Genomic DNA, 27995 nt, shown 5'->3' on the forward strand with positions numbered 1-27995 from the left:
GTAGAATATTAGGAGTTAAATTTTGACTTTGCCCATCTATATCTTGCCATTAAAATGTCTGTTTTTTTATGTACTTTTCATTTGAATGTAACATTCTCTTTTAAAAGTACATTCAAGGCAAAACCTATTTGTCAGAAATCATATGCTTCTCCATCCATCCATCCATCCATCCATCCATCCATCCATCCATCCATCCATCCATCCATCCATCCATTTTCTGTACCACTTGTCCTCATGAGGGTTGCAGGCGTGCTGGAACCTATCCCAGCCGTCATCGGGCAGTAGGCGGAGCACACCCTGAACCGGTTTCCAGTCAATTGCAAGGCACACAGAGACGCACAACCATCCGCACTCACACCTAGGGGCAATTTAGAGTGCTCAATAAGTCCAACGTGCATGTTTTTGGGATGTGGGAGGAAACCGGAGTGCCCGGAGAAAACCCATGCAGGCACGGGAAGAACAGGCAAACTCCACACAAGGAGTGCCGGCGGTGGAATTGAACTCACACCCTCTGAACTGTGAGGCGGATGTGGTAACCAATGTCATACACTTCGAATAACTTTTTTAAAATTATTATTTCACATTACATTTGTATGCATAGCTGTCTTGTATTCCTTCACTATTTGACTTTTAACTCCATTCTGCCAAAAAAACATCGGCATCTTTGGGCGCTCTTAGAATCTGTGATCGTCCGACTGCAACTAATGCACAGCACAGAGCAGCACATTAGATTCCCACTGAAATCCCAACACAAACCTCTGAGATGACCGATCAAAAGCCATCTCAGTTACAACTTGTTGCCTGTGACGCAACTGTCAGCGGAATAATTACAGGAGCATTTGTGGGGGGCTGCCACCTGCTACAAAATGCTTCAAGGCAACTGGTCTTCTGGAACGCTGTGTTGCGCTTACTCAGAGCATGTCAGAACAAAACTTCTGGTATTGTATTTGATTTTGTTGCCTGTGGAAGACTGGAGGGCACAGAGAGAGCGTGTGTGTGTGATTGTTTTTATGCAAACGTGCACAAATTGACTCACGATGCAATGATGATTCAACATTTTGGAGGTGCTGTATTGTTTAGCTTCCCCCAAGTTTCAGGGTAGGAAACCCCCCTTGATTTTTTGTCTATATGAATGCATTATTTACGTCTTAAAATTCTGCTCGTGTGAGATTGTTGTTTGAACATTTTTAAGCGTCCTTCAAACATTGTCTGATTGCTTTCAAATTTTAATGTCATATACTGTACTTGACAAATTGTGAAAAATAAATATTTTTCGACCATTGCACATGACCAGAGCATGGTGACAAAAAATATCAGATGAGTTTTTCTTTAGCCGTCTAGCTGAATTGGGCTTTCAAAACCCTATATTTGATCATAGAAATGCTGCAATAGATCATTAATTTAATTGTACATTTTCCCATCACCTAAAAATGCTGGATGGGATCGTCTGGATTGGGAAAGTGCAACTTTTCCTCACGATTTTAACAGTCAAACACATTTTAGAATGCAGTTCACTGGTGTCCTTTTATCATAAAACATATCCTTCATGCTTTTGTTTGTGTTTTTTCCTTTTCAGACAACAGAGGATCAAAAAGCTACTTCAAAAAATGGCTGCATCACTACTTGCTAACTGGCTAATATTAGCCACAATTCTGCTAAATTCAGCACCATGTGATGGAACAGTGGCGGAACTCAAAGCTGGATCTCCACTGAGATTCACGCACCATCTCTACAACACCACCATCGACGAGAACTCCGGTGCAGGGTCGTATGTCGAGACTCCAGTGAAGATGGGCTTGGAGATGGTGGATACATTCTGGGAAATCAAATATTTGATCGTTTCCGGGGACGACGGCGGCTATTTCCAAGCGGAGGATGTCAGAGTAGGAGATTTTTGTTTCCTGAGGATCAAAACTCAACATGTGGCACTTTTAAACAGGGAAGTGAGGGATACTTATACACTGACGGTGAAGGCCACAGAGAGCACTCAGGAACTCCAAGCAAAGACCAAAGTCTTTGTTCAGATTCTGGACACAAACGACCTCAAGCCTCTTTTCGACCCATCCTCATATAGCGTGGCCATCTCAGAAGACACGCCACTCCAGACCATTCTGACCAAGGTTAGCGCGGCGGACGCTGATATGGGCAGCAACGCCAAGTTCTATTACTCATTCACCATCAAATCCCATCCGTTTGTTGTGGACCCTTTCAGCGGAACCATCAGTCTGTTGAAGAAACTCAATCACACCCGCAGCGAGCGATACGAGCTCACCGTGTTCGCTGAGGACAGAACCAAGAGGATCTCAGGTGTTCAGAAATTCGGCAACGTCGCCAAGGTGAGCGTGAAAGTACAAAAAGCTGCCGCGGCTGCTCCGGTGATCAAACCTCCTGCCGATCCATTGGTCTCTGCAGACGGCATGGTGACGATCAACGTCCACGTCGAGGCAGGCCTCAAGCCCGTCAATTCTCTTCGAATCGTTGGCGGTGATCCTCACAAAAAATTTGAGGTCATCCCTGACGGATTGCAGGGGAATGACTTCCAAATAGTCTCCACCAAGAAGATCCTCTGGTCACAAAGTCCCTTTGGGCATAATCTGTCCTTACAAGCTCAAGATATCAGTTCCCCTGGTTTGATGTCTTCCGTTGCTAAGATCCACATTCCTGCCTTTCATTACCGACCAATGTCGTTCTTGGAAGACACCTACGTTGTTGTCATCAGTGAGATGTCTCCCCCGAAAACCTTTGTTGCAAAGGTGTCAGTGAGTTTCGGCAATGTGACATACAGTGTTAAAACAAATGCAGACAGCTCTAAATTTAAGATAAATCCCAAAAGCGGGATCATCATCACCAGGGAGATGTTTGACTACGAGGGTCAGAAACACTACGAATTTGACATACTAGCTAACGGAGGCGAGGCTAAGGCTCACGTCGTGGTCAAGATTGCAGACGAGAATGACAATAGTCCAGAGTTCACACAGTCCTCCTATCAGGCCACAGTGGATGAAAATAGCCCCATCGGCAGCAGCCTTTTGAAAGTAAAAGCAACAGACAAGGATGAGGGGAAACACAGCTTTGTGACTTACACCATTGCCAATGCAGACCACCTGCCGTTCGCAATAGACCCCTTTACGGGTGTCATCTTCACTACAGGACACATGGACTTTGAGCTAATGAAGCGTTGGTACCACCTGAGGGTTTGGGCCTCAGACAGTGGCGAGCCATTCAGTCGGGTCAGCGAGTGTGCCGTGACAATCACCCTCAACAATGTTAACGACAACGTGCCTCTTTTTGAGACAGTGGGCTGCAACGTCACAGTACCCCCAGATCTTGCCATTGGCCATGTGGTTGTGGAGCTGTCGGCTATTGACTTGGATGAGCTGCAGCAGCTGCGCTATTTCATTGAGTCGGGCAATGAGCTCCAGATATTTGCCATTGACTCTGTTTCGGGTGAGGTCAACCTGAAGCATACAATCCCACCAGGTGTATATTCATTCGATTTGGGAGTTGTGGCCTTTGACGGGGAGCACCGTTCAGAGGCATCAGTTGTGCGGGTGACAGTCACCAGCTGGGGCGATGAGCCGACAGTTCGCTGTCAGGAAACATTAATTTTCAAACAGCTCACAGACAAACTGATAGAGTCAATCAAACCCATCTGGACTGAATATGTGGAGGATACATCATCTGATATCTACATCACTAACAGACACCCTCCAATGTTTGATGCTGGCCTTCCCAGCTTTCTGGATCTCTCTGAGGACTACCCGCTGAACTCTACCGTGGTCCGCTTGGATGCATCAGACCACGATACAGGCTTTAATGGGATGCTTGCGTACGCCGTCACTGGTGGGAACGAGGATGGCTGCTTTGCTGTAGACACCTTCTCCGGGGATCTTCGTCTAGTTTGTCGGCTCGACCGAGAGAGTAGAGAGTTCTATATTCTGAACATCACTGCCTATGATCTGGGATCCCCGCAAAGGTCAGTGTGGAAGTTTCTTGCAGTAAATGTGTTGGACGTCAACGACAACCCGCCTCTTTTCGATCAGCCTAGACATGTGATTCGAATCCCCGAAAACATCAAAGTAGACTCCGTCATTTTCACAGCCCATGCAACTGATTTTGACAAAGATGCAAGCGGGAAAATCAAGTACAGCCTTCTGACAACTACCGACAGATTTCAGATTAATGATGTCACAGGCAAGGTGGTGGTCACAGCTCCTCTGGATCGAGAAACTTCACCCAGGCATGATCTCTGGATTGAAGCCAGGGATCAGTCCAAATTCTCTCCCCCGTTGTTTGCCACCCTCCACCTTATAGTAGTGCTTCAGGACGTCAACGACAACCCGCCAACCTTTCTAACAAAGATCTACAGAGTCAAAGTTCCTGAGGATTTACCATTGGGAACCTTACTGGTGTGGGTAGAGAGTGTGGACCCTGATCTGGGTGACGGTGGCCTCATCTCATACAACCTTAAGAACACAGAGGGTGGGATCTTTGGCCTGGATTCCTCCACTGGTGCCTTGACCCTAGAGAGAGAGCTGGACTTTGAGCAAAGGCCATTGTACAACTTTACTGTTCGCGCCGTTGACCACGGCCTCCCGCGATCCCTATCGTCGTCCTGCATCGTGGAGATCCAGGTCTTAGATGTAAATGAGAACCTCCACCGGCCACTGTTCTCTGAGTTTGTGTTTGAGGCCATGGTGATGGAGGACGCAGTGGAGGGTACATCAGTGCTCACAGTGACAGCCACGGACAAGGACGTGGGTGAAGACGGCGTCATCCGGTACCACATCCACGACGGTTCTGGTCTCGGAGTGTTCGTCATTGACGAGGAAACAGGTAAGACAGGATATAAGTAGAGCTGAAACAGTTTACTGACAAACTGATCAAATTTCAGAGGATTGTCATGAACATCATAGTAAAGCAGTGGTTTGCATCTTTTGTCTCATTGTAAGATGTGAGACCCTGATTTTGCGTACGCAATTCTGATAAGTGAGGATCTGGCCTTGACCATTTCCAGGAATCCTTGCAAAACAAACAGTTCTGAGCCAATTCCACTTAGCAACACGAAATGTGGCTCGCATTTCCAACATGAGAAAATCTGCAAAATGTTTTCAAGGCCATGCCTGAACAGACAGGAAATTCTCATTTCTATGATGAAAAATAATGGTTGAATAACACTTTTCCGATAGGGCAGACATGGTATTGCCTCTGGGTCTTTGACGAAGTGTTTTTTTTTTTTCCATCAGTGCATATCTTTTTTGCTCGTAGCCCATCTTGCGACCCCTCAACAAATCACCTCATATTCCATTAGCCTGCCACTGCACTTATGGCTCAGATAAAATCAGGGCAAATTGAGTTCCATGTCAAACCGGACGGGGGCGGATAGTTTGGTGATGTTCTGGGATATTATAATGGCTCAACGAAATAGAACATTTATTGATTTGCATGTTTTTACAATTCTTAAAGTAGTTTAAGTTAGGATGTAACTTTACGACAAGCCCAAGACAAATTTGAATCAAATTATGTTTAAATTTCTAAATAATACATACTATATAGTTTTAACTTAGCAGATTTTCGATTTTATTTGCGGGTGGTTCTGGAACACATCTCCCGCGAAAATCTTTTAGTACTTATCTGTGCATTCAACAAAATTCAATGGAGCTCTGCTTACCTTAAATGTCACAGTGAACACTGGAGAACTTTTAACGAAGTAATACTCACCACTCCAATCTAAATATTTTGTTCATAACAATGTATACACAGGGGTGATCCGGACCACTCGGCCGCTGGACCGGGAAAAGGTTTACCACTACTGGCTCTCTGTGATGGCCACTGACCTTGGTACTGAGCCCCTGGCCTCATGGACGCACATCTACGTGGACGTGCTGGACATCAACGACAACGCTCCGGAGCTTTCCCAGCCTGTCTACTTTGCGACCGTCCCGGAGAATATAGATGCTGTCACGTCTGTCGTCCTGGTGGCAGCCTCAGATGCTGACGCATCCTCGCAAGGACAGCTTTCATTCCACATGTCAGAGTCTCATCGGACGTACTTTGATGTTGATCGCCAAACAGGTTAGTGACACATTTAATTCATGTTTAACTGTTCCGTTTTTATAGGATACAAATGAGTACACAGTGGGACATGACTCACAGCAAACTAGGACAGACTACTGAGATATAAGCCACTGAGAACCGCAGTGGGCCCTAACCCTAATCCCTATCAGGCCCTTTATTCCTTTTTAATGACTCCTCAACGAAAGGTATTGTCAGGTTTCCCATTGACAATTTGATGGCGAAATGAAATCTGTGGACATAAAACAACAGCGCCAGGCTGTGACATGCCGGTGCATCTTTTTAGTGTGCCAGCATGCAGGCAGCATAAAAAGAAACTAGATGCCACTTTAAAGAGGCTCGCACAGGAATGTGCAGCGTTCAAAGAGAATGATTGATTGATTGATTGATTGATTGATTGATTGATTGATTGATTGATTTGGTCTGGATGTCAAACATTTTGATTTATAGGCCACCAAAAATAATCACAATGGCGAGAATGGAAAAATGGTGTAGTATGCATAACAGATGAGTAACAGTCTCGTTGTGGAAATATATATTCTTGGTTTTGATTGTATTCCTCAGGGAGATGTGCAAATGCTGCATGCAAGGTCTTGTGAATAGCACAATGCATATTCATACTAATAAACAAATCAGAAACATGCCTTCCACTGTAGACAATTACACCATTGTCCCAAAACATTTGGCAAGTGAAAAAAGGCAGAATTTCTGATGGACTCGTGTGGGATTGAAATGATAGCTGGTGCCCAGGTTGCAGACTTTAGGCGAGATGTCGTCAACCATACTGAGCAGCGCCTCAGGTAAAGTACAGAAACGAAAACTAAATCTAAAAAATAATAAAATAATAAATGGCAGAGCAAGATCTCGTTTGCTCTCTTGGGAGCATATAGGCTTATTCTCTTTTTTTGCACTTGTGTGAAGTCGACAGAAAAAGAGCAAGACTGGAATCTACAATGACCAGTATGAGGGCGCCAAGATACTCAAATTGTAATCGTGTGATCAAAGCATGCATGACGTCATTCACGTATGCTATAAACTGGGTTTGAATGTAAACAAACAACTGCAGTTTTCTAACAGCACAACAAACAGTTGGAACAGGCTTCCAACTCGCAGGCGCCTCTGTTATTTTTCTTACAGAGCACTCTGATGTAACTATCATGCTGACTGGCTTTTACTTGCCCGACACACTAGATTAAAAACTCAGAATGAGTCTTGCAGTCAAGTGCCCCCAAATTGCCTCTTCTTCAATACACTGTATGCCTTTCAGTAAAGATAAATCCAGACTTGACTGTAAAGTGGTGCCTTGAGATTTCAGTCACCAAGCTCGTAACTCAAATCACTCCCATCGCAACTCATTTTTCCCATTGGAGTGTATTGAAATGCCATCAATCCGATGCAGCCTCCCACCAAAAAATATTAAAATATTTTTGGGATTACGAGAAAAATCGCGCTGGATAGTACTTTTTCTGAATGACAACTGTAAAAAGTGATTGCAGGAATCTGCAACATGGCATGAAAGTTGACACCTGCAACTGTTAATGTTTTATTTGAACTCTCTCTGACAAGTGCTTTGGAAATAAAATGCTCTTATTATGACGCTGCATGTCATACAGGCAGTTTGGCTAGTTTTCAAATTTGATCAATAGATAGATAGATAGATAGATAGATAGATAGATAGATAGATAGATAGATAGATAGATAGATAGATAGATAGATAGATAGATAGATAGACCAACAGTAAAAAAATGAACGATTTTCTGTTTAGTTTGAATTGACAAAACGTCAAATTGTAGCACACACACACACACACACACCGTGAGTAATGATAAGACGATGAATAATTCTTCCTATGAGTCGACTCACTACAAGTCTGAGCAGAGTGAACAGAGCGAGAGGCCAGCTGGGCGTGTCGCTCAATCAAATTCAATGCATTCTTGAATGGAAGTTGAGAAATGGAGCAAAGTGCAGGCCCTCGTGTCGCTGCATGTTTTCCTTTTAGGATACATGAGGTGAAGGTGAAGGTGAACTTTGATGTGTTTCAGGCCACTGAAGCTGCAAGCTGCTACAAGCTGTAGATGATGCACGCATAGCTCTACTGTTTGACACTAAACAGAAGCTTTTCACACAAGAGGTCAGGGGGTGGTTGTGGGTTTTCTGGGGGTTAAAGTTTAGCAGGTGTCAAAAGAGCGGAGGCACCTTTTGGTAGTAACATTTGGTTCTCTACTTAACTGCAGGCATACAGATTTTTTTACATTACTGGTATAGGCAGCAGTAAACCTGCAACCCTTGTGAGGAAAAGCAGTTCAAACAAAAGCAGTTCAAACAATTATAAATTAGCATACAGTTAAATCTTGTTTATTTATTCTTTAGTGTTCTAATTTTTTTAAATATTACTGTGTATTAATATTTCCATTTAAAGCAAAATTCCCTTGCATTTTTTTGTCTTGAAGCCGACAGATTTTGTTTCTAGGAATGTCAGTGTGGTGGCTTATCCCTGCTCTGTCTAAAAATAAAAAACTTTTTTAAAAGTCAAACATTATTTTACTTTACTTTTACTAATTAATTATATATTCTTATTTATTCTATTCATTGCAAGTATTTTGTTTTTATTTTCTGTTAATTGATAAACATTCTTTTCTTCTTTTATTAGTTCAAAAAAATCTATACATTACAAATAGCAGAACCTCTGATTTCAAACATAATAGAATTTATTCTCGTTGTACTGCACATATATTGTATATATTTTACTTCTATTATCAAATGGGAACCTATATAGTCAGATGGTAAAATGTTGTCTGTAAATATTTTATTGACCTAATTAAAAATACACTTTGATAGACTATTTTGGTAAAATAACCTTTGAAAACACTGTCAGAGCAGGACTGAGATTATGAGTGCATGTAACTAAAGTAAAATTATAAAATGAATTTAAATTATGCATTAAAGAAGAATAGGTTTAGAAAGAGGCAAATAGCACTGGTTAATTCCTTTTTACATGCATTTTTATTTTCCACACTTATGGAAATGTGGACTTTTCAGTTGCTAGAAAATATAACGTTCTGTGTGAAGTCTCCAAATAAATGACAACAGCACACTGTGATCAATGGGCTGATAGCAAGCTTTTCATCTTACAATTTCAACTTTCTGGTGCAGATGTGACACTTGCTGGTTGCTGAAAGAGCCTCAAGAGTTTACCATGAGAATACCATGAAATTGATCTCTTTGCGTGACTGTTCACACCGCAGCGTCCATTTGCATACATTTGTAATGAACGTAGAAACTGCACGCCTGGCTAAAAATATTCCATGTATTCAAGACAACACAGATGACTGAATAGTGAGCATCAAGAGATTCTCATCTCTATCTTTGAAACCGGATTTACTTTTTTTTAATTTGGAATGCAATATCCATTTTCTATACCACTTGTCCCCACATGGGTCACGGCCGTGCTGGAGCATATCCCAGCAGTCATCGAGTAGTAAGCGGGGGACACCCTGAACTGGTTGCCAGCCAATTACAGGGACGGGGAGAACATGCAAACTCCACACAGGGAGGGCTGAAGGTGGAATCGAACCCACACCCTCCTAACTGTGAGGCAAACGTGCTAACCAGTGCTCCACCGAGCCGACAAAATAAATGAAAATGTTGCCAACCAGATCGTACATCTTCCATAAGCATAATAGACAATCACTCATTGCAATGTAATATGTTACAATTCCCTCAAATATATGAATATGATTCTTTCTAATTAACAATTTACTATAACTCGCTCCAAATATGAATTATTTATTGCAGTTAGGTCAAAACTCACACCAATCCAATTCATTTGAATTATTATTGAATTAGAATAAGATACTAGTTATTTTATTTATATGACTCCACTTATAATATTTATTCTGAAGGTGTCTCTGAAGATGACATCCAGCCGTTCACAGACAGGCCTTGTCTTCATTGAGCGTTCACTGACCCAGTGAAAGCTCCTAATGACTAAAACACTCTTGCTTAACATGCCCACCTGTCCTTATGATGGCCTCCTGGGGGCTTAACATTAGGCCTTGTTTGCTCTGCTGTCAATGTGCCCCATTCCCAACCCCCTGCCGGCTTTAGCGGACTCTCGGCTTGCAGTTAAAAAACAAAAAAACATCTCCAAACCCACGACACCATTAAAGTTTAAGGTTTCAGATTGACTCTCAAGATGTTAACTGGATGAGTGTGCTGTACAAAGACCAGGCACTTATGTTGATTCACGATTTCAGGGCCATTTTCATGGTTTGTTCCTGAACAAACTGTAATCACCAAACAAATGTACATTAAGTAGTACTGGGCATTTAAAATAAGCATGAAACTAAAGAGACAGGTGGTCTCTTAATTTTTTTCAAGCCTGTTTCTGGGGGCAGGGGTCTCAAACACAATTGCTTAAAACTCACTTAGGGGTGCCCCCGATCAACAAAGCATTGCATAAAATTGAACAGAACACTGGGAACCAATTAAGTTCGTAAGTAGAGATACCATTGTTTTTTGGGGAACTCTTGAACTCGTACTGATGAAATTCACCCAAATGATCCCCAATCTGAAGCGGGTGTTTGATTATCATAATTGTTTGCCTCTACTTTTGACTGCAACGGTAACTGCAGTTAATTTCAAACCTAATGTCTCCACTACGTGTTCAGGATCAAGATGAAAACATTTTTTTGAGGCCAAAACAGCAAAATAATGACTTGGCATACTCGCCATCAACATTCATTGGGATTTAAGAAGCCTGAGGCAGAATGCTTTTCAATGAAGCACCTCACCATAAATGTCAAGTATACCTGAAAGTAAAATGTCTTTTAATGCTGCAGGCATAATAATGTGCCACCACATCAACGCATCTTTTGTATGACCACGTTAATTAAAAAATGTGGCAGCGTTTCAGCAGGGACAGCTGAGTGCTTTTACTTGTTAAAAGTCAGCATTTATGCTTTGTTGCCGCTTGATTTCTTCACAATTATCTTCTGCAGCATAAGAACAAGCTTCTGTTGGGGACTTTAGAATTTTCCATTGACATAAAACTGTAAAGTTTGTGATCTTCCACTGAGCCGCTGTCACAAATTGCACTGTGTGGTGGTGGTTCAGCAAAGATATCTGAGCCAAAGCAGATTACAATTCAGACAAACCTTCCGTTACTTTCGGTTAGTATTTGGATAAGCCAGTCAGATGCTGGGTGCAGAGCAACCTTCTGCCTTACGCCGTGGAAATTTAGTTGAGCTGATAACTAGTTTTTTTTACATGTTTACGGGCAATAGTAAACATATGCTATCTCAACTAAAGAGATGCCACAGTAAAACAAATTCATATTCCTCCATGAAATTTCAGATCTTCTAATGCCATGTCGCGGAAAATCACAAATGGGAGGTTTCCCATGAATAACGGAGGATTAGCTCGAAGAAAAACATCAGTAAAATTTGCAAATGCCGAATCATGACTATAGGGGGCGGGACAAGACCTCTGTATTAAAATACAAATCTTTATTTTTGTCGATTTGTGTCTATTATTCACTCTTAGGAAATGGACATTTCAGCACTAATTGTGTGTGTTTGTGTGTGTGTGTGTGTGTGTGTGTGTGTGTGCGCGCGCGTGCGTGCGCGCGTGCGTGTGCATGTGTGTGTTTGTGTGTTTGCACAGGTGTCATCAGCACAGTGGCTGCGTTGGATCGTGAGGATAAAGCTGAGCACAGTATTGAAGTGAGACCTTCGCACTTTTTTCATTTTATTCCTCATTCAGGTTCCTGCTGTTTTCATGTCACTGTCATTAAAAAACCACTTAAATGCATACAAGTACAATGTTATACAATTCCTTGCAAATACTTGTGATGCAATGATTCCGATTGGGATACTTTCCACACTATTCACTCCAATTACAGTGTAATTAGATACAATTATCCCCAAGTGCAGTAGAGTGATATATATGTTAGTGGTTCATATGGCAATGAGTACTCCTGATTTAACAGGAAATGTGGTTTTCCTTAGATTCGGGTATTAGGATATTTCCTAAACATAACTTTGTCCGATGTTTTAGCAGGAGGTGAACCCTAGTTTTATGGAGACAGCCATCTTGAAAATTAGAATTGGCCCAGTCTTGTACTGAATAAGGAAGGAGGTGCTTAGTGCAATAAGGGGTATCCTCTACATGTTAAAATTGGAACTAAACCTTAAACCAACTATTCATTGGAAAGCTATGCCTCTAGTTCTCAGTGACTCATTTATTTGAAATATTCTGCAATTCACACCAAATACGAAATGGTTCGCTCCAATTATTACGTGATTCCTTGCACCAATGAAATCATTCACTGTATCTACAACACAACACTATCATATCAGCCAACATACTTTAAACCAGTCATTCAATCATGTCCACCATTAAGATTCACTCCGAATATGCTGAAATAGACTCCAATCCAAATGAAATACAATATGATTTACTCTACTGCCCTCCAATTACATGATTCACTTCAAGCATCATGCAATTTACTCCAGGAATGATTGAGTTTACTCCAATTCCGATACCATAGGATCCACACTTGTCCACTACTGTTCATACAAGACAAGATATGTTTCATTGTAATTATGATTTACTCCAATCATTGTATGACAGGTCATAGTGTCCGACAATGGCTCCCCGTCTCTGCACTCCACCGCAACGGTGGTGATTCGTGTGCTGGACGACAACGACAACTGGCCCAAGTTCACAGACAAACTTTTCCACGTCAAACTGCCCGCCCAGCTTCAACAAGACGGCTATCTGGAAGTCTGCCGAATGATCGCCCATGACGACGACGAGGGCTCCAACGCCGATGTTACGTACACGCTACAGGACGACCACGATGGCAGTTTCCAAATTGATCCATTGACGGGTGCGGTGACATCACTTGGAGACTTCTGGCCCGGGAATTACACCATTCTCACGGTAGTTTACCCTCAACCTATCCATCAGCTAACATGATGAAATGAACCAACACGATAGTTTAGAGACCATGGTGTCAGGGTCCAGATACAAATTAACGGTCCAACAAGGTTTGTCATATATAAAGTACAGTACAACAACAACAAAACTCAAGTGTACAACAAAATTCAATGTACATGCTAATAAAAGGAGCATGGGGGAGTTACCACACATCAGGTTTCTAATTATGATTGCATTTCTAATATTACCAGTTTTGACACTACATTTTGTAGATTAAAGCCATGGACGCGGGGAGCCCATCACTGTCCTCTGCAGCAAGGCTGGACATCGAGTGGGTTTCGCCCGAGTCGCCTCCCGCCGAGCCAATTGCCTTCGATGAGCCTCACTTCACCTTTGCTGTCATGGAAACGGAACCCGTAACTCACATGGTGGGCATCATCATGACTGAGACATACCGGCTGCGCTGGTTTCACATCGTAGGTAAGATCTTATGTTATGCGTGTGACTCTTGGACCTACTGGATAAATCTTTTCAGTGAACTTGTTTTTTTTAAAGGTTTGTGTTTTAAGATGTTGATTTTTACTGCCATTTTGTTGACAAACTTAAATCCATCGATGTAGTACTTGTATACAAAGTTCAAATCTAGTAGCAATTGCCCAAAAATGCGTGAAGGACTTTGTGTAGGACATCTGGAAATGACCAAAATGACCCTAAGAAGGCCATTTCAACTTAGACTGCAGAGTTGCTGTGTATTTTCAGACATGGCTTCTTCAAGCTTTTTGTGGGTCTACTCTTGATAGACTTGTCAACCGAATCCCATCGTGCAATGAGAAACGGGCTCAAGGGCGGAATTTTCCTTTTTGAATTATTAGAATGGAGCGTTTTCTGACAAGTCATCAAACTTTACTGCCATAGCATTTGAACAAAATCTCTCTTAATAGACTTAACCAAATTCCGTCTTGCAATGTGAAACTGGCTCAAGGTCTGAATTTTCCTGTCATCAAACTTTACTGCCATAGAATTTGAACAAAATAAAACAAAGTTCCTCTTTGAAGGACCACTGAAAATGGCACAATGAGCTTCAAATGGCTGCGTTCTACTCTAAGGAGGGAAGGCTTGCAACTTTTTTGTGGTTCGTCATGAAAGACTTGCTGTCCAAATGTTATATTGATAAGTGAAACTGCTTCAGAGGCCTTTAAAATGGCTGCTTCAAAACAAATGTGCCAATTTTCTTCTACGTTTCCAAGCATGGCTTCTTGAGATATTTGTGGGTCTACTTATGATAGACAGGCCTACAAGGTATACTGCCTTTAAAAAGTCTGGCTTTGAAGAACCTGTGTAAATCGGCCAAAATGAGCCTGAAATGGCCCCTTCAAATCAGTGGCCTAATGTCCATGTCTTATCAGACATAGCTTCTTGAGACATTTTTATGGCTATACTCATGATAGACATGCCTACAAGTGATAGGTCAAATGAGTGTCATGCAACATCGTGATTTAGTAAATGGTGAGCGTGTCAATGTGATGGATGGTAGGGGTCTAGGTGTCAGCAATTTATTCAGTTTTTCATCAGTGTTGGATAAATCAGCAGCATTCCGTCTGTCATCAGCTGACAGGTCGCCACAGGCGGGGAACGACCAGCCTATCCTTCACTTTACATGTGAAAATCCACACTTTTGGCTTTGTCATTGTGAAAAGCATTAACGCAAGTATCCACAAATCACATCAGTGGATTTCCATTTGGTTATCAGGTTTTAAATTTACATACTGAACTATTTTCTTATTCCTAAAATTCCCAAATTTCCACAATAAAATTCTCAAATTAACAGAATTTTATGCATTGACTTTCTCCTTCCACCTTTCTCCACTGACTCAAATCATTCCGACTTCAAAATGTTCAGCTAATTCAGGGAAATAAAGAAGCATCATATTCCCCACATTCCCACGTTCCCAAATGGAGATGTTTACATATACGATTTATCTCCTCCTTCTCGCCCTCCGTTTGAGCAATTAAATTAATTTCACAGTATTTCAGATCAGCATCAGTATTCATACGCAATTTCTACCGATATTGCATTCTTTACTTAATTGTACAGTACATGTAATCTGAGGCGCACATCTCTATGCTGTCTCAGCGGAATACTTTCGTTCTCACTCTTCCTCAGATATGATGAAATATTCCTGATGGGGCACGCTCTCTCTCTCTCTCTCTCTCTCTCACTCTCTCTCATTCTTTTTCATCTCTTATCATTCTTTCAGTCCCACATGATAACTCACAGAGACAACTGGAGACTTCCTGAGATGGCTCCACTTGTTCTGTCTGTGAAAAAAAACATCAACACGATGCCTTTTAGATTGCAACGGAAAAGACGGAAAAGGCCGAGCAGGAAATGGAACTGTAGGCTAGGCGCAGGTGCAAAGTTGGGGCAGACAGAGAGGTGGAATGGTGGTCGTCAATTTCAGAAATCGAGATGTTTCTGGGGAGGGTGTCATTTCTTTTTGGAAGAAAAGCACCAAATTGAATGTCAATGCACCTTTAATTTAGTTTATGACATTTACTGTACACTTCTAATCAAGATGACATAAAAACATTTTTGCTCACCAGCCACTGTGGCTAATGTGCCCCAGAGTATTTTCACTTGCTACAATTTTGTTGGTATATAATAGGTGTAACTTAGATAAGTTACTGATTACTATACTTAATTTTATACGTGCACCTACAGAATGTAATGTCCACACCTCTATTGTTGCATATTGACATCATATTTAACATATACACCTCAAATGTACCTAATATTAATTATATTTAGTACCACTAATGTAACATATGAATTTGTATTATTATATATGAAGTATACATGTAAGTATACGTGACTATTTTACCATATGAACCCCACATTTGTCATATTTATGTGAGATTGATGAATCATATGGTGAAGCTGGTTTTCTTCCTTGGGTACTACATCTCCCCTTTGTGACCTTGACCCATATAAATATGAAGAATTGTGGAAGAAAAAAAATGTGTGATAAGTGGAATTCCAGCACAAAGGCTCCTTTTGTTGGAACAACATGATGTTGGTCTGGGGGGTTTTCTTAGTATTGACCACACAAATACAGCGTGTTCCATTTGAATGCCATCACATAAAGCACTCAAGCATTAGTATGTAGCAATAGCATGGCTTCTCAAGGGCAAAAAGCTTCCTGATGCACAGCCAACAGAAAGTCCATGCCGCCAATTAAATTAAATCACTTAAAAAGGCCGCTAGTCGCTTCATCCACTTAATTAAAGCGAAACTGAGTGAAACCAGTGTGTGTGTGTGTGTGTGTGTGTGTGTGTGCATGCGTGCGTGCATGCGTGCTGCTCACTGCCACTTTGCACAACATAAATAACCAGAATGACTAGAACTGAAGATGAATATAAATAATCTACAGATTGAAGAAAATGTCATAGTGTATCACATATGTAATAACAGCTAGTGTTTGTCATCTTCCTGTCTGTCAGGTGGAGATGAGGAAAAGGACTTTGACATCCAGAGGAACTCGGGCACCATCTCTATCGCCCGCCGACTGGATGCCGCCCGTCGCTCAAACTACAACCTGACAGTGCAGGTCACCAACGGCCACCACAGCTCCACTGTGCAGGTTGGAACGTGTAAAAAACACCATTTGTGCGCCTTCGATATCTGTGTCTGTGAAATACGTCAATTTGGTCAGTTCCGGTCAGTTGTGCACACAAAAACGTAAGCTAGTCTCTGTTTCAGGAAGTGTCCCCCGACTTTCCCCCATTATGACGGTTTGTGCATAAAAGCTTCCTTCCAGTAATGTCCGTCTTGATCTCATTCTGTCTCTTCTTTGTGTGAATTATACGGCACTATTTGCCTGGCGGATGGACATGCAATCAACACACCACTTTTCTCCCCAGTGACGGTGTCACATATCCCTCCGCCCAGCAAAGCGGTGCCGCACAACAGCGGTCCACAGCCTTTTTACAAGTGTATAAAGGCGATCAAGTCATCACAAAAATCACGGAAAAAATCCTTTATAAGCCGCACCGGACTATAAGCCACAGAGTTCAAAATTTGAGAAAACAGTCGCGGTTTATAGTCCGAAATTTACGGTAATTTGTTTGCTAATAACCTTCAAACTGTTACTAGTTGTGAAGTGTGAGTTCACATCCAGTGGTCCCGTCCCAATTTTTGTCTCACAACTCGAAGCAAAAAGTTTAGGTCATGTCATTCGTATCTCAAGGCCCTACTGAAGCAGTTGCGCCGTTAACCACAGTACTCTTTGCGCTGTCGCCCAACACATTCAGGTAGGCTGTTGGCGCAGTGGGTAGGTGTCTGCCAGTTGACTGGAGTTTTCTGTCACTATGTATTTTGCTTAGGTCAGATGCCATCGACACACAGATAGACTGTTAGTGGGTTAGTGAGTTCACTGCTGAGAGTGCAACTTTCACTGACGCTTTGGCATCTGTGAAAGTCAGTATTATACAAAAATGTTCCACGCTCACTGCTAAGGGAAAAGTGGATGGTGAAAATCAGCAATTCAAACAAGAATGGACTAAAAATGTGCATTCATTGTCCCTCAGACCAGCACTTGACCCGTGTGCTCAATATGCCAGTAGACTATAGCTGTGATAAATTTCCAATTTGGAATCACATTTTGAGACAAAGCATTGGAACATTGAAAAGCCATACACTGCCATTCAAAAGTTTAGGGTCACTTAGAAATGTCCATATTTTTAAAATAAAACAACCAAGCGTTATAGAAAATGGATGGATTTTCATGGAAAACACTAAATTGTCTTGGTGACCCCAAACTTTTGAAAGGAAGTGTATCCAAATAAAAATAAGAACATTTAAATTGTCATATCAAGCTGCAAGCAAGCTTCTTGTCACATTGATGGCACAACAACAACAAAGCAAAAGAACGTATGGTTATTTAGAGTGGCATGGAAATGAGGTGAGCTCAAGAGCCATTCTTCTGATTCAGAAAAAGCCCTGCATGACTCAAGTGATGAACACACGTTGCAAAAGTGAACAAAAAAACGGAAATTACACTTTTAGATTAAGTAATCCTCAATCTTAGGTTCCTCAGCAAACAGACAGAGTGAAGAACTGGCTGTTGATCTATTTAAGCAGCTGTGTGATGGAATACAAATGCAGTCATGACTACATTATATTTATTCATGAATTTCAATAGCTGTGAATGAGTCCACTAACACCAAGTTGGATTCATTCAGTGAGCTCCGTGCAGTGCATTAAAATATAATAATGCTCACCAGAAATTGTATGTTTGAAAATGTATATAAGTCAAAAGGGGACTTTAGTAGACATACCAAAACGGTAATGACTTTTATTTTAGTGGGTGATTTTATTGTTGTTGTGTTACCGTAATATCGTAGGTGGCCTGACCAACGTCAATAAATGGACTTTTTGACTTATACCCCAAAAAAAACTTCTGGCTCTTAAAGAGTTATATTTCAGGATGGCAAACGTCTGGTGGTTACTGGATGGATGGATGGATGGATGGATGGATGGATGGATGGATGGATGGATGGATGGATGGATGGATGGATGGATGGATGGATGGATGGATGGATGGATGGATGGATGGATGGATGGATGGATGGATGGATGGATGGATGGATGGATGGCAGTTTTTCCCACTGCATTATGTGTTCAAACTTTGAGGCTCAAAGAACAATGTGAAGAAAAACTTTCCAATAGTTTCAAAAAAGGGATTTTTTCATCTGTTTGTGTTTTTCTTTCACACTTTTATGCCTGAGTGCTCTTTCACATGGAGAAAGCGAGAGACAAAACAATGACTGATGCAGTGTGTGTTTGATTTGCACCACTGCTGAGTCAGCATGATAACAAACAGCTTTCTCTGTGATTTATTTTTATCTCCTCTATATTGGATGTCATTTCCATAACCTGGCTGCTCTTTGCTTCTTTTTTGTTTTTGCTGACCACAGGCCTACATCCGTGTTCTGGACATGAATGAACATCGGCCCGTCTTCTTCAAGACTCTCTATGAGGTGTGGGCTTGTGTGAATACTGTGGAGTATTGGAATTTTTATGTAAATGAAGACTAAAAGAAGCCTTCACTGACTTTAGTCAATGTAGCATAGATGGAAACCTGGATTGAAAAAAGGGTTTGCATTTGGAATTTAGGGTTGGGGGTGATATTTTATGGTAAAGTGAGTGAGTTAGGATTTCAGGTTAGGGGTTAGGCTTTGTGTTTTAGAGTTAGGGTTGATCTTTAATCAGTATAGTTTAGTTTAATCCAGGAGGTTTTGGGTCAGGCTCAGTTTTAGGGTTAGGTTTTGAGGTTATATGGAGGATGAATGGGTTGGAAATAGGGATTTGGGTTTCAGGTTAGGGTACCGAAAAAGTCTACGAAAACCGCAAAACTGAAAGAATTACCGGTAATACTTCAATGTTAGGGTTTATCGCGGTAATGATGGTTCCAACTGAAAATGGTTCGAGGTTCAAAGTGTCACTGCGTTATTTCTCTCACTTACTGGTCACCGTGTCTGTCAGGTGAGGGTGCCTGAGGACACGCCACCCTGGAAGGACATCCTACACATAGGGGCACACGATGATGACGCCAACAGCAAGCTGGTCTTCTCAATTCACAGCAGCGTGCATCCCAACAGCTACAAACTCTTCCACCTGGATCCCAAGAGCGGTGTCCTGGCCACCACAGACAAACTGGACTACGAGACCATCTTGCAGCACACGCTTGTTGTCATGGTAATGGCCACACTGTTACACCGTAGTGTAAATGAGTGGCTTTTTTTTAAGTGCATTGTCATAGATCTTACACCACAGACTCTCAATAAGGTTGAGATATCGGGATGATGTGTCAAGTTTATTTATATAGCCTTTCATCACAAAAGAGTCTGAAAGGGCTTCACAGGCCCACAGAACACAAAAATCAACGATATCCCCTGGTCAATAACCCCTTCCGAGCAAGGAAAAATCATGACAAAACCCATTTAGGAGGTAAACAACATTGAGAAGGGTCCACAATTAGAGTGATCCAATTCCAGGCTGACCAGGCTGGATGCTGAATGGGCAACATTGATCACTATGATGCTGTACAGTGTTAATTAAGACAGTGTGAGAGTCCATTTAATAAAATGAAGCGTCGCAGGTACACACCTCCAGGAGAGTGGTCCTCCGCAGCTCTTTTTATTGTTGGACAATGAATTATTATTATTATTAAGCACACTCACTTGAATTATCACCACCAAGCCCCCTCTCTGAATAGGAGAGAAGGGGCTGATGAGAGGAGAAGCGGCAGTAAAACAGACAAAAAGTCGGAATGTCAGGGAGTAAGGCAGTGCAAGATTCTACGTGTGGTTTAAGTAGATGTGAGAGTATAGAAATAAGTCAGGTCGAGAAATAAATATTTCTATACAGTGGAGGCTGATTGTTTCAAATCAGTTTCTGTTTGGAAGCACAGTACACTACCGTCCACACGCATACACGTAGTTTTTAGGATTCCTTGGTTCTTAATAGAGTTGATATCATGGTATGGTGGTGGTGGCCACCAGTACTGTTGGTACTAGGAGGAGGCAACATCTAGTCAGGCGCTCCCCTTGGCCTCTATTCCAAACCAAGATAGCTTTGAGGTCAGGGAATGGAATGCAAATTATTTAAAACTACGGAAATTCTTGAACTAGCAACTATTTTCATTCTGTTCGGGCCATTTTGACACCTTCACTCTAAAGAGGCCAACCATCTCACCCCCTGCTAGGCCTACCCAAAGCATCACTCCCCCAGCCCCTTGCTGATAGTCAACCACCAACAACCAGTTAAGCCAAACATCTGCATGTTACTTATCAGCATTTTTTTTTTTATACTGCTCCCTTCATACCATGCATTTAACTGACAGGAAACATTCCTGAAAGCACTTTTGTCACTATTGCTCTCTAAGTAACACTCAAATTATTCTCAGTATCACCACATGAGATGTTCCTTCCCTCTTAGGTGCGTGACCAGGAGATACCAGTCAAGAGGAATTTTGCCAAAGTGATGGTGCATGTGGAGGACTGCAATGACCATGCACCTGCCTTCCTGCGCACGCGCTATGAGGCCGCCGTGTCTAATGTGTCGCCTGTCGGCTACGAGGTGGTGCGTGTCAAGGCCCTGGACGGTGACGCAGGCAGCAATGCCAACATTGCGTACTCCCTGCATTCCGGTGAGCAGCTTTTTTTTTTTTTTTTTTACAATTACACTGTTACCTTGACTTAAAAGTGTCCCAGTTTCCCAGGTTTTTTTTTTTAGTTATGAGCCATTTGTGAGCCAAAATATGAGTTGTGACCAGACACGATCACTCGAGTGAAGTGGGGAAGAAAATTAATTTGGTGGGAAGTGGGAAAAAGATTAATTAATCAAGGTACTTGCAAGTGGGAGAGCTATTTATTGAACGGGATAGAATACAGAAGAATACGAAGTGAGAACACTCGCAAGGAGGCCACAACTCATGCCCAGACGCTCACATGCAAACTCGCTGATGTCCTCCTGAAGTCACTCACAAGGCTACACCACTTAAAGCCAGCACACACATATTTCAGTGTGAACAATGATTACACAATATGAAACCAGTTTATTGATTTACATTTTCTTCCAATATATTTGATCACATTTTACAATAGACAGCTATTTTTCTTGACTCAAAAACAAGAAATAAAAAACGTGGTGTTTTAGGAATCTGGAAGAGATGGCATTTCAGTTGAAATGCAAATTAAATAACGGAAAATAATTTGATATCCAAGTAAATTGAGGGCGGCTCGGTGGTGCATTGGCTAGCACGTCCGCCTCACAGTTAGGAGGGTGCGGGTTCGATTCCACCTCCGGCCCTCCCTGTATGGAGTTTGCATGTTCTCCCCGTGTCCGCGTGGGTTTTCTCCGGGCACTCCGGTTTCCTCCCACATCCCCCAAAACATGCTTGGTAGGCCGATTGAGCACTCCAAATTGCCCCTAAGTGTGAGTGCGAGTGCAGATGGTTGTTTGTGTCTGTGCCCTGCGATTGGCTGGCAACCACTTCAGGGTGTCCCCCGCCTACTACCCGATGACTGCTGGGATAGGCTCCGGCACGCCTGTGACCCCCGTGGGGACAAAGCGGTACAGAAAATGGATGGATGGAAGTAAATTGAGTTTAAAGCTTGGTCACAGAACAAATTACACTCATCGTCAAAGTACCAGGGTATTTTTTTTTCACATCTGAAACATCCCAATGTTTTCCCGTACTTTCTTCCCCCGGATCCCTACCCCCGCGCCGTTGTTCATCAGCCAGTTAAGAGCTCCACTAAAGCAGAGTGCTCAAGGACGCCATTATGAGACCTCGGAGTGTCGTTGGAGTGGTTCTCGATTTCCTCCCCCAGTGATCATTTTATGTTTGGGATTTCCTGGGCTCAAGCCAGCTCTCCGTAGCCGTTTTATTGTTTCATTTGCGCCGTGCACAGAATGTCACGGAACAAATACCGCACAGCTTTGGCAAGGGATTTGTCTCTGATCCCAGAGCACAATGAAAAAAGAAAAGGGCCTACCTGGATGTGATTTATTATGTGTTAGTCGCAGGACAAAACCTTGACCAGCTCAGTGGCGTAGTGGTAGAGTGTCCTCCCTGAGACTGGAAGGTTGTGGGTTCAAACCCCGGCCGGGTCATACCAAAGACTATAAAAATGGGACCCATTGCCTCCCTGCTTGGCACTCAGCATTAAGGGTTGGAATTGGGGGGTTAGATCACCAACTGATTCCCGAGCGCGGCACCGCTGCTGCTCACTGCTCCCCTCTCCCCCAGGGGATGGGTTAAAATCACACGGGGATGGGTTAAATGCAGAGGACAAATTTCACCACACCCAGGTGTGTGTGTGACGATCATTGGGACTTTAATCTTTAATCTTTAATCTTTATCTACTGCTGAGATTATTGTTCACGCAGCATATTTTACTAAATAAAAAATGAAGAAAAGATTCATGGGAAGCAGGGAGCATAAAGAAAGAGTTGCTTTCCTCAAGTGACTTATTATTGTGCATCAATATGGATTGTAAAACTGTTCAATTGTACGCTAACAATACACAATTACTCTCCCTGTCTTGCCAACAAGGTTCCAAATTTACATCGACAAGCTAACAAATGGCAATCATTTTAACCTAGATTGTTAGTGGATGTTACAACAGTCTTCCCGCATGTAGCCACGGATTTCCTGCGCATTTCATTTAGAAATCAAATCTTCTGTAAGTAGCTAAATGACATTCTGCTCTTCTCGTGAATAATGTTTCAGTTCTGTCATTTAAGTTGAATGACAGTGACATAATGACATAGTTTGAAACATCGCTGAAATTTTAAAGAGTCCATTGCGAGGGCACCTCCGATTTTTGGCTTCTTATGAGATTGTTTGTGGATATTTTTAGCTGAAATGAATCAGTAATCGAAGAAAGCCTTCTGAGTAGCAGACAAAACTCAAGCATCAATTATAGCCGTTGACATTCATCCACCAAAATCAAAGTTAATGGATGAGTACTGACATTGTGTTCAGGTTGTAGTATGTCAATGCAACCTATAGCAACTGTTAATATCCAAAAAGTCATGTATCATTAAATTTTAATCTCAAAGTTGAATGTAGAAGCGTGTGACTTTACGATTCGCCACACATCCTTTTCCAGTTGCGCATTCAATAGCTCGTAAGTTGCTGCACACTCAATTCCTACAAAATGAGTTTAAAAACCTAAACAAGACATGATCAGCTGAGTTTCCTTTACCTTTGATACTACTTTGGACACCGGGGAAATTTGTGGGGCACACAGAACGGCTACACAGGAAAAATTCCAACTTTGACACATTATTTTCTTTCCTCTAACAGGCAACATCAACAACATATTCTTCATCGATCAAATCCTGGGCTCCATCAGCGTGTCCAAACCTTTCGACCTGCAGCAGCAGGACCCTTTCCACCTCACGGTGAAGGCCACTGATCAGGGCTTTCCTCAACGCAGCGACATCTGCTCTGTCCACGTTCATGTCCGCATCTCTGACCACACCCCACCAGTCTTCCATGATGATGAATATCTTGCAGAAATCAGCGAGCAGAGTGTTTCAGGGACACCGGTGGTCACCATCTCGGCCTCCAGTCCAGCTGCAATAAATTACGGTATCGAAAGTGGCAACCAGGACGGAACATTTCACATCAACCGATACACTGGCATGATCACAATACAAAATCATCTGGATTTTGAGACGTGTGCCTCCTACACGCTTAACGTTTCAGCATCCACTAGTTCTGGAGCTGTGTCCAAGACAGCAGTTTACATCTATGTAATCGATGAGAACGATAACACTCCTATTTTTGCACGGAGCGAGTACACCGGACAAATAAGTGAAGCGGAACACATCAATAGCCTGGTGATGTCGGAAGACAACATGCCTTTGGTTGTCCAGGCTTCGGATGAGGACCAAGATGCGAACGCACTACTTGTCTATGAGATCTTGGAAGAGGAGGCCGGAAAAGTGTTCAAGATCGACAGTAGCACAGGTGCAATCTCACTCGCGGCGCTGATAGACTTTGAACGTGAGGCTGAGTATCACTTCAGCGTGCAGGTGAAAGATTCTGGGAAACCATCACTGTACGCTACCCAACCTGTCAAGGTTACTGTGCGTGTCCTGGACGTAAATGATGTCCCGCCACGGTTCTCTGCCACTGTATACGAGTCGTCCATCATCTTTCCGCCAGTCACGGGCACGGAGGTAACAAGGGTGGTGGCTCACGATGCAGACTCTGCAGTCTCATACAGCATTGACAAAGGACATCTCCAGGATGTCTTTTCTATTCATTCCGCCACTGGAGTCATCACGGTGAGCAACGTCTTGAAGTTTAAGCCATTTTACCAATTAGTAGTTAGCTCCTCAGATGGGCTTCACAGAGACTCTGCCATTGTGAGGGTGAATGTCACTAATGTCACAGATAGTGGTCTAAACTTTGAGCAAAACACCTATTCAGTGAGCGTTTCAGAGAACCTGAACAGCGTGAAAATGTTAGCAGCGCTCAAACCAACAGGATGTTACCTAAACGAGCCTCTCTCGTATTCTCTGTTGAACCCCGTGGGGAGGTTTGCAATCTCCCGGACATCCGGTGTCATGGAGACCACGGGCGTGCCCTTTGACCGCGAGGACACAGACGTCTACAATGTAGTGGTGATGTTACAAGATACAAGAACTCCACCAAGGACAGCCACCGCTCTGGTGAAAGTCTTTATCGACGACGTCAACGACAACCCACCTCTGTTCCTCAACCTCCCGTTCTCAATGACGATACCTGAAGATGTAGAACCGGGAGATGTTGTGTACCAGGCCATTGCCACTGACAGAGATCTGGGTGAGAACGGATCCATTGTGTACTCTCTGGAGGAGGATTATGAGCTCTTCAGGATAGATCGAGATATGGGAGATGTTTCCCTTCAGAGGCCTTTTGATTTTGACACCCTAAGCAAATATGTCTTGACGATCCAGGCGATGGATGAGGGGGATCCCGGTCACATGACCCAGGCACAGCTCAGTATTCAAGTGAGGAACCGGTCTAACCCAATTTTCCAAACACTTTTATATCCTCTGAAAGTCCCAGAAAGTGTCCCCCCCTTCACTACCATCTTGCACGTGCAGGCCAGGAATCCTGAAGGCTATCGCCTGACTTACAACCTAGTGGAGGAAAATGCTTCCAAGCACTTTCATATTGACTTCAAGACGGGTGTGTTGTCAGTCACTACCCCGTTAGACTATGAGAGCCAGACCCTACATGTGCTTACTGTGCGAGCCACAGATTCTGTGAGTGGAGCATTTTCAGAGGCATCTATTGAGGTGGAGGTTGATGATGTGAACGATAACGCCCCCTTTTTCTCCCAGCAAATATACACTGCCAACATTGCGGAGGGGCTTCCTATTGGCTCCTCAGTACTTCAGCTTTCTGCCTTCGACTTGGACTCTGGCAGAAATAAAGATCTGACATTTCACATGGCGAGAACAGAAGGCAACGAAACCAATTTCTTCGACATAGACCAACAAAGCGGATTGATTTTCTTAAAGCAAGTTCTGGACTATGAAAGCGTGAATCACTTCCAGTTGAGAATTCACGTGGTTGACAATGGAAGCATCGCCCTCAGTGGTGAGGCTGTTGTCTTGGTTAATGTCACTGATGTCAATGACAATCCCCCAGACTTTGTCAGCTCTCATTTCCAAGCCTCGTTGGACGAATCTGCAAAGTGTGGCCTCATTGTAATCAAAATTCAGGCGTCCGATCCAGATATCGCAGACACCAACAACCTCAAGTACAAAATCCTTTCAGGCAATGAAGACCACTACTTCAACATCAATGAGACCTCTGGGATCATCTCTTTCGCTAACATCTGCAAGAGGAACCTGGATCCGTACTACAACCTGACAGTGGCAGTGTCAGATGGCGTGTTCCAGAAAAGTGCGCCGGTCAACATTGACATGATCAATAGCAACAGACACAGCCCATACTTTCGACAGAGCACGTATGAAGCGGAACTTACTGAAAATGCAGAGGCAGGAACCCGTGTGATCCGGCTTGCCGCCATTGACCCAGATGATGGGCCTTACGGCAGTGTGGACTACACCATCATAAACAAGCTGGCGGATGAGAAGTTCGCCATTAACGCAAACGGTCAGATTGTCACCACACAACCGCTAGATAGAGAAAACCCTGACCAGAGGGTAATCGCCATCAAAGTGATGGCAAAAGATGGTGGCGGTAAAGTGGCCTTTTGCACAGTCAAGATCATACTGGCGGATGACAACGACAATGTTCCACAGTTCAAAGCATCCGAGTACCAGGTTGCTATTCAGTCGACCGTCAACAAAGGCTCCCCTGTCATTCAAATTATGGCATATGATGCAGACGATGGTAAAAACGCCGACATCACCTACACCGTAGATGAAGGTGAAGGGGCCACAGAGGATGTGATTGAGATCAACCCATTCACTGGTGTGGTGAGCGTCAAAGAAAGCTTGCTCAGCATGGAGAATAGGATCTTCAACTTCAAGGTAAAGGCTCGCGACGGCAGCTTCCCGTTCTACAACTCCACCGTCCCTGTGCGAGTCAAAGTGCTCCCTCCTGAAATTCCTCTGCCAAAGTTTGTTGAGCCTCTATACACCTTCTCAGCTGCTGAGGACACACCTGTTGGGACCGAGATTGGCTCGGTGAAAGCTGACTCAAACATGCCGCTCATTTACAGCCTGGTTGATGGTAACACAGTGGAGAGCAACAGAGACAAAGTGTTCAGCTTGGACAAAGAAAGTGGAACGTTGCTACTGGAGAAGACCATAGACCACGAGAGGACCAAGTGGTATCAAATTGATGTGTTGGCTCAGGCCAATCACAATGGAACCGACGTGGCCTCAATGGTGTCGGTCAGTATCCAGGTACGGGACGTCAATGACAACCAACCAGTCTTTGACGCCAACCCATACAAAGCCTACCTGGCAGAGAACATGCCCATTGGAACCACTATTATTCAGGTGACTGCCAATGACCCGGACACGGACACCAATGGTCTGGTCACCTACAGCCTGGAGTCACTACCTGATGATGACGCCAACACCACTGACCTGTTCTCCATCGACGGCGATACTGGCTGGATTGTGACTGTGCGAGAGGCTGACTGCGAGGCATCCAGGCTGCACCGCTTCCACGTGCTGGCCACTGACCATGGCGGCGATGCCAAGCTATCATCCAGCGTCCTGGTGGAAGTAACGGTGGCAGATGAAAATGACAGCCCTCCGGCGTTCACCGAGGATGCTTACCATGGCTCGGTGGCAGAGAACAGTCGCCCTGGCGAAGTTATTGTCTCCATGACGACCACCGACGCAGACGTGTCACTGGAGAACCGTCTGGTGACGTGCTATATCACAGGTGCTTATTTATTGTAAACTTTCACAACTCACCTGGGTT

General features: G+C 43.2%; 1 protein-coding gene across 3 annotated transcripts in view; it reads left to right on the plus strand.

Moving 5' to 3' along the window:
• fat2 (FAT atypical cadherin 2) overlaps positions 1 to 27995 on the plus strand; it is an 81252-nt gene that overhangs the window by 9570 nt on the left and 43687 nt on the right. For 2 of the 3 annotated variants that reach the window (XM_037263088.1, XM_037263087.1), the window contains exons 2-11: positions 1577 to 4836; positions 5764 to 6075; positions 11740 to 11798; positions 12709 to 13020; positions 13290 to 13497; positions 16519 to 16658; positions 18994 to 19056; positions 19562 to 19774; positions 21017 to 21227; positions 23895 to 27956. In XM_037263088.1, coding sequence (XP_037118983.1) covers positions 1608 to 4836; positions 5764 to 6075; positions 11740 to 11798; positions 12709 to 13020; positions 13290 to 13497; positions 16519 to 16658; positions 18994 to 19056; positions 19562 to 19774; positions 21017 to 21227; positions 23895 to 27956 — 8809 coding nt within the window. In that variant the 5' untranslated portion in view covers positions 1577 to 1607. Of the gene's footprint in view, positions 1 to 1027; positions 1099 to 1576; positions 4837 to 5763; positions 6076 to 11739; positions 11799 to 12708; positions 13021 to 13289; positions 13498 to 16518; positions 16659 to 18993; positions 19057 to 19561; positions 19775 to 21016; positions 21228 to 23894; positions 27957 to 27995 lie in introns of those variants that run through there. The other variant, XM_037263086.1, reaches the window with a different exon arrangement.

The sequence above is a fragment of the Syngnathus acus genome, chromosome 10 (genome assembly GCF_901709675.1).
Source record: "Syngnathus acus chromosome 10, fSynAcu1.2, whole genome shotgun sequence".
Lineage (NCBI taxonomy): Eukaryota > Metazoa > Chordata > Actinopteri > Syngnathiformes > Syngnathidae > Syngnathus > Syngnathus acus.